This window comes from Dunckerocampus dactyliophorus, chromosome 9, assembly GCF_027744805.1.
Source record: "Dunckerocampus dactyliophorus isolate RoL2022-P2 chromosome 9, RoL_Ddac_1.1, whole genome shotgun sequence".
Taxonomy (NCBI): Eukaryota; Metazoa; Chordata; class Actinopteri; order Syngnathiformes; family Syngnathidae; genus Dunckerocampus; species Dunckerocampus dactyliophorus.
In genome coordinates this window covers 10,669,220-10,684,439 of record NC_072827.1, presented here as the reverse complement: position 1 = coordinate 10,684,439, position 15,220 = coordinate 10,669,220, and the positions used below count along the sequence as shown (strand labels likewise).

The 15,220-nt window shown below is 40.0% G+C and overlaps 1 protein-coding gene across 2 annotated transcripts in view; it reads left to right on the top strand.

The window, feature by feature from the left end:
• LOC129187512 (receptor tyrosine-protein kinase erbB-4-like) overlaps positions 1-15,220 on the top strand; it is a 357,011-nt gene that overhangs the window by 332,672 nt on the left and 9,119 nt on the right. For both annotated transcript variants that reach the window (XM_054786945.1, XM_054786944.1), the window contains exon 21: positions 13,963-14,118. In XM_054786945.1, coding sequence (XP_054642920.1) covers positions 13,963-14,118 — 156 coding nt within the window. The remainder of the gene's footprint in view (positions 1-13,962; positions 14,119-15,220) is intronic.

Genomic DNA, 15,220 nt, shown 5'->3' with positions numbered 1-15,220 from the left:
TGGAAACAGGGCCTGTTCATTTTGCCTGATTGAAAGGTCGATTTGGCAAGTTGAAATATGTTTTTTTTTTCTTTCAACGAAGACATCAAAAAATTGCAAACACACTCCCCGTTCCTCCATCCAGGCACGTACACAGCGTCACATCCCAAAGCTCAGAGGGGGAAGCTGTACAATATTTATTCTCACTTCCAGACCTCAGCCTCCCCTATCCACTATCACCTGCAGCATGCCAGCTGTACATTGTATCAGATGTACTGTACATGTTCACATTCATGCACTCCTTGTATTCAAGAGACATACTGCAGGTATTATTTACTGAACCTCGGGGGACAAAACAAACTCATGATAACACTTGGTGGAGAGAAGTGGAGCTAGTGCATGGAAGAAGTAAGCCTATAGTACTGGTAGTTGAACATAATTGGCATTTGGTCAAATTTTCTTGAGCTATGGGGTGTTAATAATGGTTAATTAGCGGGAAAGTCACAACGCATGTTTCAATGTCTGCTTGCAAGTTATGTCTGCCATATGAACATAGATGGAAATTTAGACAGCTCAGATTTGCCTTCCTTGGAAAGACAGTCTGCTTCTTCCAACAGACGTCAATAGAGACAGCTTACTGTGCGGTCTGTTTGTCCAGCAAATTTCCTCTTTCATGGATTGCATTTTCATAAAATCAGTGATTTATACTTGTGTTCTAATGTGCTCTACCGCTGCTTGATACAAGGTGCATCTTGTGTCTTGTATATTTAGTCCACTCACATATTGAGCTTAGCAGTGTTATATCAGATACCTCTAAAAATGCATATTACAGTAGATATAGGACTGTAATCCCTTTGTAGAAGATGTGGATAGCGACCTGTAGCTTGCTACACTTTAATCCGCGTATTCCCAGTTAAAGCCTAATGTAACCACGTACAGTGGATGTTCGTGAGAGAGATGTGTTTCAATTCAGACAACCTGAGGCAATCTCTATGCTGCCTCACTGGAAGGAACAAACAAAGTGGGCTGCCTACACCTCACCACGAGAAAGCGGGTGGCTCAGCATTGAGGGTGCAGTCCTGTCTCCGGAGGAAAATAGAACAGCTGTAAATAGCTGCTTTCTTATGGTCGTCAACCTTCGTCAGTGACTGATTTATAACCTGAGCTGTGAGCTGCTGTAATCCAGACACCCAACGTGAAACCAATGCGATTAAGAATGTCACATAACCAGAATATCTTTTCTCTCCAGTTATGTTAGATGTATGTGAATCAACATAAATAGATATAGGTTCACAAGAGACAAGAAAAGTTTGTTGTTCTGTGAAGGACAGAGACAGTGAGGGGCAGACTCACATGCCTAGACACCCAATGCTATTTGAATCAGGTGATAAGCATGTGGAGGACTTGTTTTTGGAGACAAGAAACAAGAGGCCTCTAGCCTCAAGCAGATAATCATAGCAATCTTAGCAGAAATACATACAATAGTGCATGATTATAACTATAATCATATTTTCCTGACAAGGCTATTCTGAAATACGCCAGTGAACAAGTGTATAATTCCGAGAAGGTTTGGTTTTGGGAAGGTTGTCATGTGGTCAGGTGAGACCAAAGTGGAGCTCTTTGGACTCGCCACGCTTGGAGAAAGAGAAATGCTAACTCTACCTGATACACCAAAAGATAAATGTGTGATTATGTGATCAATACAGTCAAACCACGGGTTTTCCAATGCCGACGTTTTTGTATGATTCGGTTTTCATTATTTCATTATTTCATTTCAATATTGCGCATAACAAAATAGTCCATTTGCCCTGGACTCTATCGTTCTGTGAAATCAAGTGTGCGAACAAAGCACCCTGTTGCCAGTGTTGCTGACTCACTTGGTGCCGCCAAAAAACAATTCCAGTGCCAGAAATTTGATAAAGAAGGTGAGAAAGTATTTAATTCAAGAAATACAGTAAATGCATCGCATTCTTTTTCCTCATAATGACAATTAAAACCATTCATTCCTTGACCTAGTTGTTGTTGTGGCCTGTAAATGTGGTTTTCTTATTCCTGCCCTCAGAAACGAGGAGTGACATTTATGTTTATCAGAACGGGTTTGAACAGGCACTTCCAAGACAAGGTCATGTTGATGGTGGACGATTTGGATTTGCCACCTGGTCCCAAATGTGTCTGCGGGGGCCTGGCAACACCACCATACTGGCAGTAGCAACAGAACAGTGATAACTTGCTACAACACATGTCTGGATCACACAATCTACGTCTGAACCAAACACATAACCCATCAAATCCTTTTGTGCACTCCGGCATTCATCTTTTCTCTTTTTTGGTCTTCATTTCCTCTGCCAAGGAGGTTATGTTTTCATCAGCTTTGTCTTTTATTACTGGCATACATTTGCTAGTATCCCAGCTGAGATGTTTATTTTTGTAGCAAACTCAACATTTACATGTATTATCCATTGCTTAAAAAGGAGAGCTCAAGGGTACACTTTTACACTTGACTGTTTGTTTAAAAGGAACGTTTAAAAGGTCACAGCAAAAAAGACACTGGATGCATGAAAATAATCCTTCAAAGTGATTCCTAGAACCAACTGGGGGACAGTTGGATGTGGGGAATCTGAAAGAGAATCACATGGGGTGCTTTGGAATACAAAGGGCAGCCCCCAGAGAGTGATAGGCTCCAAGTACACAGGCTGAAAGGTGATTGGACAAGAGAGTGACATCACAATCGTGAATGCAAGGTTTTTGACAGTGTGGGAAAATCTAAAGTAGCAGGTCAATCTCGCTCAAGAGAGACAGGAATTCCCACCAGGGAGACTCGGAAGGAAGGAATCTTTCTCATTGAACTTTCAGCAAAGCTTCATTATACAGGGAAGGTTGTTTTTAGTTTGACCTTATGCTTCATGTTTCAAACCTCCATGTGAGCAACATCCCTGCAGAAATGTATTAGGCAAGATGTGCTGATTAGTTATTAAATGACACTAAGTACTATAATAAGGAAATACCTTATTATTGTAAGTCGCATTTATTTAGACATTTACGTCACAAAATTCAAGACCAATGACAGACATTTAATCTGGAAAGGAAACTTATTCATCTACACAAAAGCACACAGAACAACAGGCTTAATAGAGGAGGCTAATTAGGAGGAGAATTAGGAGGCCAAATAGGCTAAATTAACATCACAAGTCAGCGGGTCCAACAAGCAAGTTAAGCCTTGTTTACGCTTGCACACATTCAGCAGTGGTGCGCAATTTTGCGTCCCAATGAATAAATTGCTCGTAAACTGGTGTGAAGTATGTGGAAACTGTGCGGGGCTGTGTGCAAGTGTGAAAAGAAAATTTTGACATTTTCAAAATTTGTAGCATGCATAATTTCTGTGAACGCACCACATCCTATGCGTAAACAATGCGGGCGGTGTATATCAAAGTGTATCTCAACGTGTCTCATCACTGGGTTAACATTTCCACCATCTCCTGGAGCAAGTCGGGGGGTGATTCTCAAGTCATTTCTGTAGCCTCTTGGATTTTCCTTGTGAATTTCTTTTCGTGATCATAATTGATCATAATTGATTGAAATGTGATCATAATTCTGAAAGTGATGTCTTCCAGCCAGCAAATCCCTCTCCCACACTGTCCGTGCCTCTTTTTTGTAGTTTATTGCCTTCTTCCCGGTCTTCTCATTCTGCAGTTGCGAGGGAATATAGACTTTTTTGCTTGAGCTTATTCTTTGGAGTTTAATATTTTGTAGGTCACCTTTCAAATAGAGGAAATAATGAAGCTAGGGGTGATGCTTGCTATTGCGTGGCATCACGCAGGAACAAAATAATGCCACGACTGCTTCACAGATGCGGGAAGTGGTGGTGACAATGCATACCGATGAGGGAGCAATGCGCATTGCACTAGACGTAAACAGTGCAGTGCTTGACAAAGTGTAAATAAGTAGTGTGGGAGTGTGGTCATTCCATGCCAATGCGCACCATTTTCGTGCCAAGTGCGTAATTTCTGCGGAAATAGTAAATAGTACGGAAACTACACTTTTCAAGTGTGCCATAAATAAATTGCACGCTTTGCCACGCAAATTGTAACTGTAAACATCGCTTTACTGGTCAGCAAGTACGCCAAGCTCCGGATCTCATTCCACATCACTGAATGGCAGGAGCAGCATATCGTTGTCACAAGCCTCAGTTTGTTCTATTGTGATCTTTCTGAGCAATAAACTTTGACCCATATAATTTGCTGCTTAAACAGGCTGCCATCGAAATAAAACCTCATGACTAGCTTATGTAACATTCATATTGGAGTTTGCCAAATGAATGTGCCTTACGGGATACCGTAGGGTTGTGTGAACTAAGTATTGCAAGACTTGGTGTTGGGTGTGTGACCCAAGATGACTGAATAAACAAGCAATGCTGGGAGTGGTCCACATCTTTATTAGTACTACAAGATTCAATGTAACAAAGGTAAAATACAACAGTTTGTTAAGCGCAATATTTTATTGCTGTGACTATGACTGTGTAGGAGAACCAAGGAAAACATTTTGCTGCAAATTTATATTGAAAACAAAATCATATGAAAACTGGGGCGTTCCAAAACTGAGATTAGACTGTAGTTTGTAATTCCAAATTGTTGATGACTGTGTCAATTTGAACAACAGAACATCCTGTGTGCTGTAGGTTTGCTAATGTTGGCTGCATTTGGCATGCATCAGAGAGAATAAATGTATATACGGCGGGTCTCCCCCTCACAGTTGCTGCTTACCCAGTCTGCTCACATACAAATGTTTCATATCCAAGCTGTCCCCAAGCGTCATTATCCAAATTCATTCTGACATGGTAGTTCAAAATGAAATGAAAGCATACTGCTTTCATCAGTATTGTGTAATCCTTTCTGTTTCTCCTCCACGTTGGTCTGATTTGTCCCACCTCATTCCTCAAACAATTATTCACCCTCTCCCGTGCCCACTGATATCTTTTTATATCCAAAGCATTCATTAAGCATGAGCTACATCAGGCAAATGTTGCACTGGTGCCACACACCTCCAATAAGGCACACTGTTATTCATGATATAATCATACAGAAACATCTACGAAATCTGAAACAAGTCAACAGAAATCGATCATACGCTTGGTGGTGAGTTTTCAAGGCTTTTGTTAGTTATTATTGTTATTATTATTACACTTGAATTGCTTATTCACTCGAATTGCTCTCATAGAGGCCTTCACAATACACACACTCACTTTCCATGAAACACACACACTCACATAGCACAATCAGAGTTGCGCAACAGTTACATGTGATTGACGGAAAAAGTACTAGAAGAGGCAGACACACAATAGCTGCATTCTCACTCACGCAAGTGTAACTATGGCTTCTACACAGGCTTAATTTAAACTTTCACTTTCTTGAGGTGCGCGGCAACTACCATATGCGCTCTGTGTACTTTCATTCTGAGCTCTCTTCATCCATCTTCCTTGACAATGTAGAGTCCAGTGCTGTAACCAAATATATTGCTATTAGTTTTTTAATACAGTTTAAAATGTTGTGATCTTTGATTACTTCTCTGATAGCAATGTGGTCCCAAAAATCATGACCAGATCTGGAACCAATTAACCACGATAAACGAGGGATTGATGAGGGATAGGTGTGCAGTAACAGTACCTTTACAGTCATCCCTCGTTTACCATGGTTAATTGGTTCTAGACCCGACCGTGATAAGCGAATTTCCGTGAAGCAGGATTCAATATTAATGAACGGAATATTTTCATAGTTAGAGGATAGAAATCTTCTTTATGACTTTTTAAATACAGTTTTTACTATTATTGGAGCACTGTAGACATGAACTAACACTCCTATAGTCACATTTACACTAGGGATGCTCCGGTCGATCGGCCACCCATCAGTATTGACCGATTTCCATGAAAAAGCATGTGATCAGCATACGCCGATAACAGATAACAAAAGCCGATCACCCATGGTTCGTACTATTGCAGCCTGTAGCGATCCCTGCATGCAGTGCAGTGTAGTGTCTTGGGTGGCGTCCTACTCCCACATTCCTTCACACTGTGCAGGGGGTGCCAAAACGAAAACAAACATGCTGTGTGGAACTCACCTACCAACACGTGCAATGAAAAATATCTACAGTTGTTAAAAAACGTTTTTGTTTATATGGCATTTGAAGACTAAACACAGTATGGTGAGTTTTCAAGGCTCACGGTGTGATCAACAGTCAAACGGCAGCTGACGCAGCCAAAACACTGGACAGCACGCACATACAGTACAGTATATGTGCGTGACAGTCAGAAGGCTTAACAAATAACCCGAAAAAAAATTGCATTTTTCGGATCAGATGATCGGTGTTTGTCAGTGCTGGAAAACACCGGGTTTGCCAACTGCTGCTCTCTCACTTGGAGCGCACGTATGTGCTACCTGGAAGTCCAGCTAGGGCCCCACCAATATACTCGTACACATCCAAGTACACTCGTACACATCCGAAGTCTCCTTAAAGAAGCCATATAGTGTGTGTTAAGGTAATGTAATGGAAAGTAATGTCTCATTGATGTAACATTACTGGTGCCTAGTGACCAGAATATTATATACGACTTGTCTTTCAATGTTTTTGACTAATAATAGACCATAGTGGGCCGCACGGTGGTCTAGTGGTTAGCATGTTGGCCACACAGTCACAGTCAGGAGATCCTCTAATGGGTTTTCTCCGGGTACTCCGGTTTCCTCCCACATTCCAAAAACATGCATGTTAGGTTAATTGGCGACTCTAAATTGTCCGTAGGTATCAACATAAGTGTGAATTGTCTATATGTGCCTGAGATTGGCTGGCAACCCCGCCTGTCACCCTAATGCGGATAAGCGGCATAGAAAATACATAGTCAACCAGAAAACAGCAATCGTTTATTAATTAATAAAAAAAATTGTAAACGCGATAGAGCAGGGAGTGATGTTGGAACCGCAACGTACGACTGTATATACCCTTACCAGCCACAATGTTAGATTAAATTGTAATTCAACTCACAACAAGAGCAGTCCCATAAAAATTCCTATCTCTTAGGGTGAATCCAGCCACCCTACGGAGGAAACTAATTTCAGCCGCTTGTATCCGTGATCTTGTTCTTTCGGTCACGACCCAAAGCTCTCCTTTTTCCAAAAAAAAATGTTAGTAACTTTTAAATTTCCAGGCTCATATCTCATACTATGCTAAAACCCTTGACCCCCAACTGCATATAAAAAATACAATAAATCAAACCGTCAATAAATTTGGTAAGACAAAAAATTAGCTTGTTTGTTTCACCATAAAGACTGGAGGTCTCCCCAGCAGAGTACACGCTCACTGAGAGTGTTCAATCTCATTAGAAGTGTTTCCTCATGAATCACGTACCATCGGGGATGAATCGCTTGATTATACATTTTGGTGAGCGTGCTGCTTGAGCGTCTTGACAGCTTCCTCTGTGTATTTATTTTCTTGTCAGAATTAACTGCAGTGGGAAGTGCCAGGTGGTGAAGAATGGGCGCCACCTCGCCACTCTCTCCTCCTATTGATTTGATCTCCAGCCCTTCGTCATTCACCGCCTCATCCGTCTTCACAAAACACATTGGAGGAAAATATTGTTTAGCCTGGTTTTGTTCCTCGTGACTCTGTGCAATAAGCATAAATAACCATGACAGTAGGTCACAGCACTTTTCTGAGAGAGCGTCTTTTAAATGGGGGGCTGAGCACAAAGTATCCAAAGTACCTGGCGCAGTGTTTTTCTCCAGTTTCTTTCTTTCATGTACAGTACAGTGCTGTAGAAAAGTCTTAGGCCATGACTAGCTTTGTGGTTTTAATGCTGTTACATGTTCGTATTCAACAAAAGGCAACCCTGCACAAAAGGTATGGGGCAATAGTGTGCTTTTCGAGGGGGGGAAATTTTGTTTTTACACTTTTATAACATCCAGGTAAAAATGTGATGCACGATTCAGAGCTGCAATATTTCTTCTTTGTCTGCTATGTGGTGTGGCTATACTTGATCCCCGTGGATTGAAAGGCAGTGTTCATCTGGAGGTGTGATCTCCAGCTGGCTCAAGCCTGCGGATTGTGTTGTTTTTCCTTTTAGGTTACATGAAACATAATGTCCACATGTATTCCTGGCTCCTACTTTTCTGCAATTATCAACCTTTGAATGGCACATATTATTATCATATCCTTATGAATGTGTCCTTTAAAAAAATGGAATACAAATATAAAAAAAAAGGAAATACATCAAGTCACATTGCAGTTCTGCACATTAACACCTTACCCCCTCAATTTCAGTGTGCATGGAAATGAAAAGTCACAGGATGCCAGGACATCCATCTTCAGTCCGCTGCTTAATTGTCTCAAAAATGAAAGTGACTACTGAGTGTGACGTATTTACCCCATAAATTCTGAAAATGCATTTTTAAATGCCTTTGTGAACTTGAGACATTGGCCATTCTTTAGAAATGCTCCTTTTTTTCTTTCTTACCAAAAAAAAAAAAAATCGCTCAATAACAATTCATAAGCAAAATGTGTGTTTAACAATTCATTTAGTTAAAAAACGATGTTTGAAAAGTCAGTTTCTAAAAATTCAGCTCATAAAATTTCACAAAAAAATGTTGAAAATAAAGTGAAAATAATTTTGTTGTTTCAAAACTCACACATACACTTACGGTTTTTGTGAGACCCGTGTCACATGACTCACCTGATTGCCGATCTCTGACACGCAATTGATTGATTCAGTCTTAAGTTCCCGTAAGTCGATATGTGAATTTTGAAACACAGAATTTATTTCCACTGAATTTGTTTTACTCTGAAATTTTATAATTGGAATTTTAAAACACCTTATTTTAGCAAATATATTTTATTTTTATATTTTTATTTTATTTTTAAACTGAATTTCAACACTCATGCATTTAGTTTTAGTTGTAGTAGATAACATTTTCAGCATAATCATGTAAAAAAAAAAAAAAAATCAGCTCACAAATTAAAACGCAAAATGAATCTCCTCTTTTTCATTCTAAAGCATTTTTTTTTTTTTACTGTGCTTGTAAGTCTTCGGCCACTGCTGGCTTTGTTGGCATTTCTCAGTAGTAGTAAGTAGTGAGATATAGCCCTGCGCATGTTTCACGCATTTTGACCCTTAAATATGCTTTGCTGCTCTCAGGTACGCATTTTGTTGCATTTTGCTGCTTTCATTTTCCCTGTTCAGTCAAAAATTCTTGATCTGCGTTGACCGTTAAGGCTGTGATTGGTCGGCTTATAGTACATTTTTTCCTGTGTGTATGCCACTCATTCAGAGGGCCGACAGCCCGCCTCTGCGAACGCCTTCTCCTTCGATTTCGAATCCACTGACTGACATCGATTAGTTCCGTCTGTTTTCAAAAAACCCACCACTCCCCCACTTCAAGTTGTACAGTGTATGCCGAGTTAGACTTTTGCACAATACTTTAAAGGGAGAATCCCTGACACATTGTCTGAGTGTATGGAGTTCCTGTAAATTCGAAGCATCAGATGACAAAAAACATGTCTGACAGACATATTACTGTCAGAAAAACAGTATCTATCTTCGGACAGACCAGCAGCAAAGATCAAGAGTGACAATGTCGGTCTATTGATAATCTGTCTGTTTCTACGCACGGTGGGTTTGTCGACTTCGGTGACACAGAGAGAATTATCTCTGCAGTGACATTTGGAGCAGTCCCCAGAGGATTAATTCCCCCGACACAGGTGATCTACCGACTTTTTCCTCGAGCAGAACCGTGATATACCTTGAGACAGTTGTGTTTTGGCCGCTGCAGGGGATGAGAGATTAACCGTGGAGACATTTGCTTATTAATTTAAATTTACTCACACATGTTTTGCTGAATTCTAAGTAAAAAACCATGCTTGTCATGGAAGACATTTGGCATGATAGCTGTGGATGCTCTCGGTACATGTTGGTGACTTTACAGGACACAGGAGACCCACTTAACAATATATCATATTTAGAGATGCTCAATATTGGCTTTCTTACCCATATGCAATGTATGATATACAGTATATATATGATATATAGATATATTGTCCAGCACTTCATTACTGATACTGATATATGCAGCCTTAATTAAAGCAGTAAGTCAAACCTGTTCCCTGTGCATGATGACCTCTGCCAAGGATGCCCTCTGTCAACGATTCTGTTCGTAACTTTTGTGGACATATTTGCTAGGCGCAGCCAAGGCGTCAAGGGGGTCCAGTTTGGGGGCTGTAGGATCTTTTCTGTGGTATTCGCAGATGATGTGGCCTCATCAGGCTGTGATCTTCAGTATTTACTGGGGTGGTTTGCAACTGAGTGTGAAGCTACTGAGATGAGACTCAACACTTCCAAATCTGAATCCATGGTTCTCGGTTGTAAAAGGGTGGATTTCACCCTTCGAGTTGGGAGTGAGGTCTTTCCCCAGGTGGAGGAGGCCAAGTGACTTTTGTGCAAACGTGCTTCCATGTCTTCATACATCGGTACGGTTATATCTGCATGCTGTATGCTGAGTGAGACCACATGTTTGCTCCCTCGAGAGAACAAAATGTGTTGGTGTGATGTAGCTTTAGTAATGTAATCTCACTTCTTAGGCTATGCCTGCTCAACTCCCCCCACCACCAGCACTCCGCCTGCATCCATAATTCCTTCAATTCAAGTAAATCCAATTTGTTCCCAAAAAGACTTTGTTTTTCTTCCCTGTCACCACTCCAAAGGAAGTGGGTCCAGTTATTCTTCATCCAATCTGCAATAGTTTCACTTTTCAGATCTTGTTAGCTTGCTTCTTCTTCCCATACTCTTGTTTTAATGCACAATAGACATTATCAATACCAATGTATAATGTAAAATTGGAAGCATTAACGTTAGCGTGACCAAACATCCTGTTTTCACATCCTGTCCCGGCCGTTGTGTTAGAAAGTGATGAAAATGTACTGGTTTTCATTGTTTTTCATTAAATAAAGGGCATTAAATAGAGCAGAATTAGGGCACAGGATCACTGAGTGGCTGCTGTGTCTGTGTTTTTTTTTTGGGGTGGGTAGGGGGAGGGGGGGTGTTGCCAAAAAGCCGCAAAGAGCCAAAGGACTAGCAAAGCATATGCACAGGGTTGATCCTCTGACGCTTGCCGAGTGAAGTCCCATAATATTTAGGAAGTGGTGCACAACAGTGGTTACAATTCTTTCTACTTTTGATGGCACATTTTTCCCAAAATATTGGTTACATTCCAAAATTTAACAACCATTTGACCTCAGGTTCTCTGTTTCTTCCTTTGGAATTTGTGTTCTTGGGTATACAGTAGATAGTGCAGTCATCCCTCGCAATGTTGCGGTTCAATTATTGCTTCCTAACTATACAGTAGACGCCCCTACAACGTAAATAATCCGTTCCGAGAACCTTTATGTTACAGGGTTTTTATGTTATACGAAGTGTAAAATACATGTAAATAGCCTAATCCGTTCCAAGATCTTCCCAAACTCACACCTTTAACGCTTCAAAATATTCAAAGTCCACCAAATATGGTGGGAAAATATAAGAAAACGTTAGCATAAACATAGTACAGTAACATTCCAATATAAAATAAGGTAATACATAAGATTACTGTAAAATTAATAAACCTGAAAAACAAAAACAATCTTACCGTTCACGAGATGTCTTGATCAGGAGCACGCAAGTGGAGGCAGGAAGGAGGAGGAGGAGGAGGAGCAGGACTAGCCTTGAAGAGTCTAAGAGTCAGCTGGTCTCAGAAACACACGCACCACACGGTAATGCTGTGTGCAAAATTTTTATTTGTAACTTAACTTAATTGTTTAAATTAGTATATGAGCGACTACGAAGATGAAGGAGGTTGAAGGGAGAAGCCTGTCTCTCACACTGAACTTGCATCGACTTGAGGAATAAATAAATTTGATTGAAAAAAAAAAAACTTGCACCGGCTTGACGCTTTACGTTATGTGGAATTTCTTCCGTAATACAAAGCAAAAACTTTACATAAATTCTTTACGTTCAGTGGAATTTACGTAAAAGGAGGTTATGTTATGCGAGGTACTACTGTATTGCTTTTTTTTCAGAAATTAATTAATAAATGATTGCTGTTTCGTCATAGTCTGTGGTATATTATTAGTCAAAACACATTGAAATACAAGTGACATGTAGTATTCTGGTCACTAGGAAGCAGTAATGACACAAAACATTGAGACATTACCTTAACACTGCATGAGGTCATTAAATCAGCCATGGCATGTTCGACAGGATAGAGTGAAAAAAGTTCTCCTCCCATCCCGTGTGGAAGTGGAACATTTTTAGTTTCTTAAGTTTATAACAAATAAATTAGAGGCTAACTGGTTAGCTCACTAGCTAGTGGCCGCCTCGAGTCCCTCGAGCATAAGATATGTAATGGGGTGAAAACAATGAATAATAGGAGTGCAAAGGTGGCTATAGGGGTGTTATTTCATGTATACAGGGCTCTAATAATGTTAAAAACTGTATTTAGAAAGTCATGAACAGGTTTTCTATGCTGTAACTACAAAAATATTCAGTTTATTAACATTAATCCTATGTTGCGGAAATTCTTTTAACGCTGTTGGGTCTGGAGCCAGGACGCACGGTCGTTAGCTTGTTGGCCACAAAGCCAGGAGATTGGAAAGACCTGGGTTCGAATCTCCACTTGGGCATCTGTGTGGAGTTTGCATGTTCTTCCCGTGCGCATGTTAGGTTAATTGGCGAATGAATTATTGTATATGTGATTGCATATATGCAACTGGCTGGCGAACAGTCCAGTACCCTGCCTCTAGCCCAAAGTCAGCTGGGATAGTTATACACCCGATAAGCAGCATAGAAAATGGATGGATGGAGGGTCTGGTCTAATTAACCGCTGTAAACAGGGAGCAACTGTATTTTGTAAAACGGTCGTCCTTCCCCACATCATGGTTTGAATTTTGTGGTTTCACTCTATCATGTTTTTCAAACATTCATTAATAAATCATGCTGTTTGTGGTTGCATACTGCATATTATTAATGAAAAAATGCATACAGTATTTAAGCAAACATTGTATATTTTTTTGCCTAAATTCAGCATTGTCAAGCATAAAAATGGCTAAATGAACTAAAATACAAATATAAACCCTTAAGAAGATGATTCAAATTGTGAATGTACTATTCTACATTGGTCACTAGGTGTCAGTAAGTGTTGGGTGAAACAAGCACCAGACTTGATGGGCGGAACAGGTCACCCCGCTTTACACTGCTATAAAAACAGTTCCTTTCCCAATTTTATTATTATTAAGTTTGCATTTTGTTTGATGCTGAACATCAAGAGTGACTTTATATTTTTGAGTACATGGGCTGTTATGACGGTTTTCAAGTATGTTTGTTTTATGACTCAAACATAGTTCATGTTTGTTGCTACATTTATTGGCAAACATGAACCCGGGGGCAATTTAATCTAAATTGAGAAATATCAAGTTTATTCTCTGGCTGTTGACCATTTTAGGTAGATTATAATTTGTAATTAAAGTATTAGCAGGGACGCCATAAGACTAGATGGGTTTTTGATTTGTTCATAAATAAAAGTAACTGAAATGGGTTTCTTGTTCCCATGGATTCTGTTTTAATTGAAAATCCTTCTCTGGGTTGATGCTTATGGATGCTGTTGGGTTTGAAGTTTGACAATAAAAAGGGCTTTTCCACAGCTGGTTTGTTGATTGATGAGAACATGTAGGAAAATAACAGTGTGGTAGTAATGATGATTACAACAATAATTATGAAGAACCTAATGGGGTCTTGATGGTGGTAGCGCATTACAGTGATGAGGACGGCAAAGACAGACGGTGATGTTGAACAAGAGTCAGTCTTGCGTGCGTTTATTTGTGCAGGTCACTGCCGGTACATGTTGATGCTTTCGTGAATGGATATTGCATATAAATGAATTCAATTAAAGCAAATGTACGTGTGCTTGTGTGTTGCAGGGGATGATGTATCTGGAGGAGCGTAGGCTGGTCCACAGGGATCTGGCAGCTCGCAATGTCCTGGTGAAATCTCCCAACCATATCAAGATCACCGACTTTGGCTTGGCCCGCCTGCTCGATGTTAATGAGAAGGAATATAATGCAGACGGAGGCAAGGTAAATTGCAGTTAAACATTTGTCATTTATGAAAGGTAATCTAAACATAACTTGTGTCATATTTAAACCCACTAAGTATCCCCACATGGTGGAAGGATGATAACCTTAGGAGGCATTTTATAAGCAGTCTTAGCTGTGTTCATGGTTTTCCAGTTTGGTTTAAAACGGACTGATAATGCAACCGAGTGTTTGGTCCACATCACCTTGAGCAGAAGTGAACCAGTCGGTACTGGAGTTTAAAAACAGACAGGCGGAAACCACTCAGACACATCCTTCCATCTACGGGAGTGTGGCTTTCAGCACACCCCGAGCTTATGTAAGGGGTGCACTTCACATTCAGCAAAATATAGCAAAATATATTATGAAAGAACAAGTGTTCAACAACCTAAGGTCAATTTGACCTCTTCTTTAGTGCAGTTGGATTTCACAGAAAGATTCATAGTACTATATAATTCCCGCCTTTTGCAAATCCACTTCATGTAACAAGGACACAGACCAGTGTTAACCTGACCGCAAAAAACACAGAGAAACATTAGCAGTTACTTCTAAGATGAATAGATACAAAGCAAACTCACAATGTAATCAAAGCACAGTCAAACCTCGGTTTTTGAACGCACCGGTTTTTGTATGATTAGTTTTTCTACTAAAAAATTTGCCTGTCTCGGTGATTGGACAATATTGCGCGTAACAAACTAGTCCGTATGCCCTGTATCATTTTGCTAAATTTGAGTGCACAAACAAAGCTAATTGACTCATTGCTCGTGCATTTTTTATTGAGTTGCGATTTGATAAAGAGAGTGACAAACGTAAGGCCAAGCTTCCAAAAAATAGGTGAACAATTCTAAACAAAAATGAATAAAATGAAGGATTCACAAGCAAACATATGACCAAATAAATTCACGGAACGCTAAAGAAGCATAGATTTATTTAAGTGTTTCCTGGAAAAACGAGTTTTCAACAAACCTCATAGATGGTGGAAGAAAATTCCACATAATTGGTGCTTAAAATTATAAATGCAGTGTGACTTGTTTTATTTTGTGGCTGTTCTGCTAGCTAGATTGCAAGCCGAGATGGGAGGACGGTAGCGGCCCGTAGGTGGAAA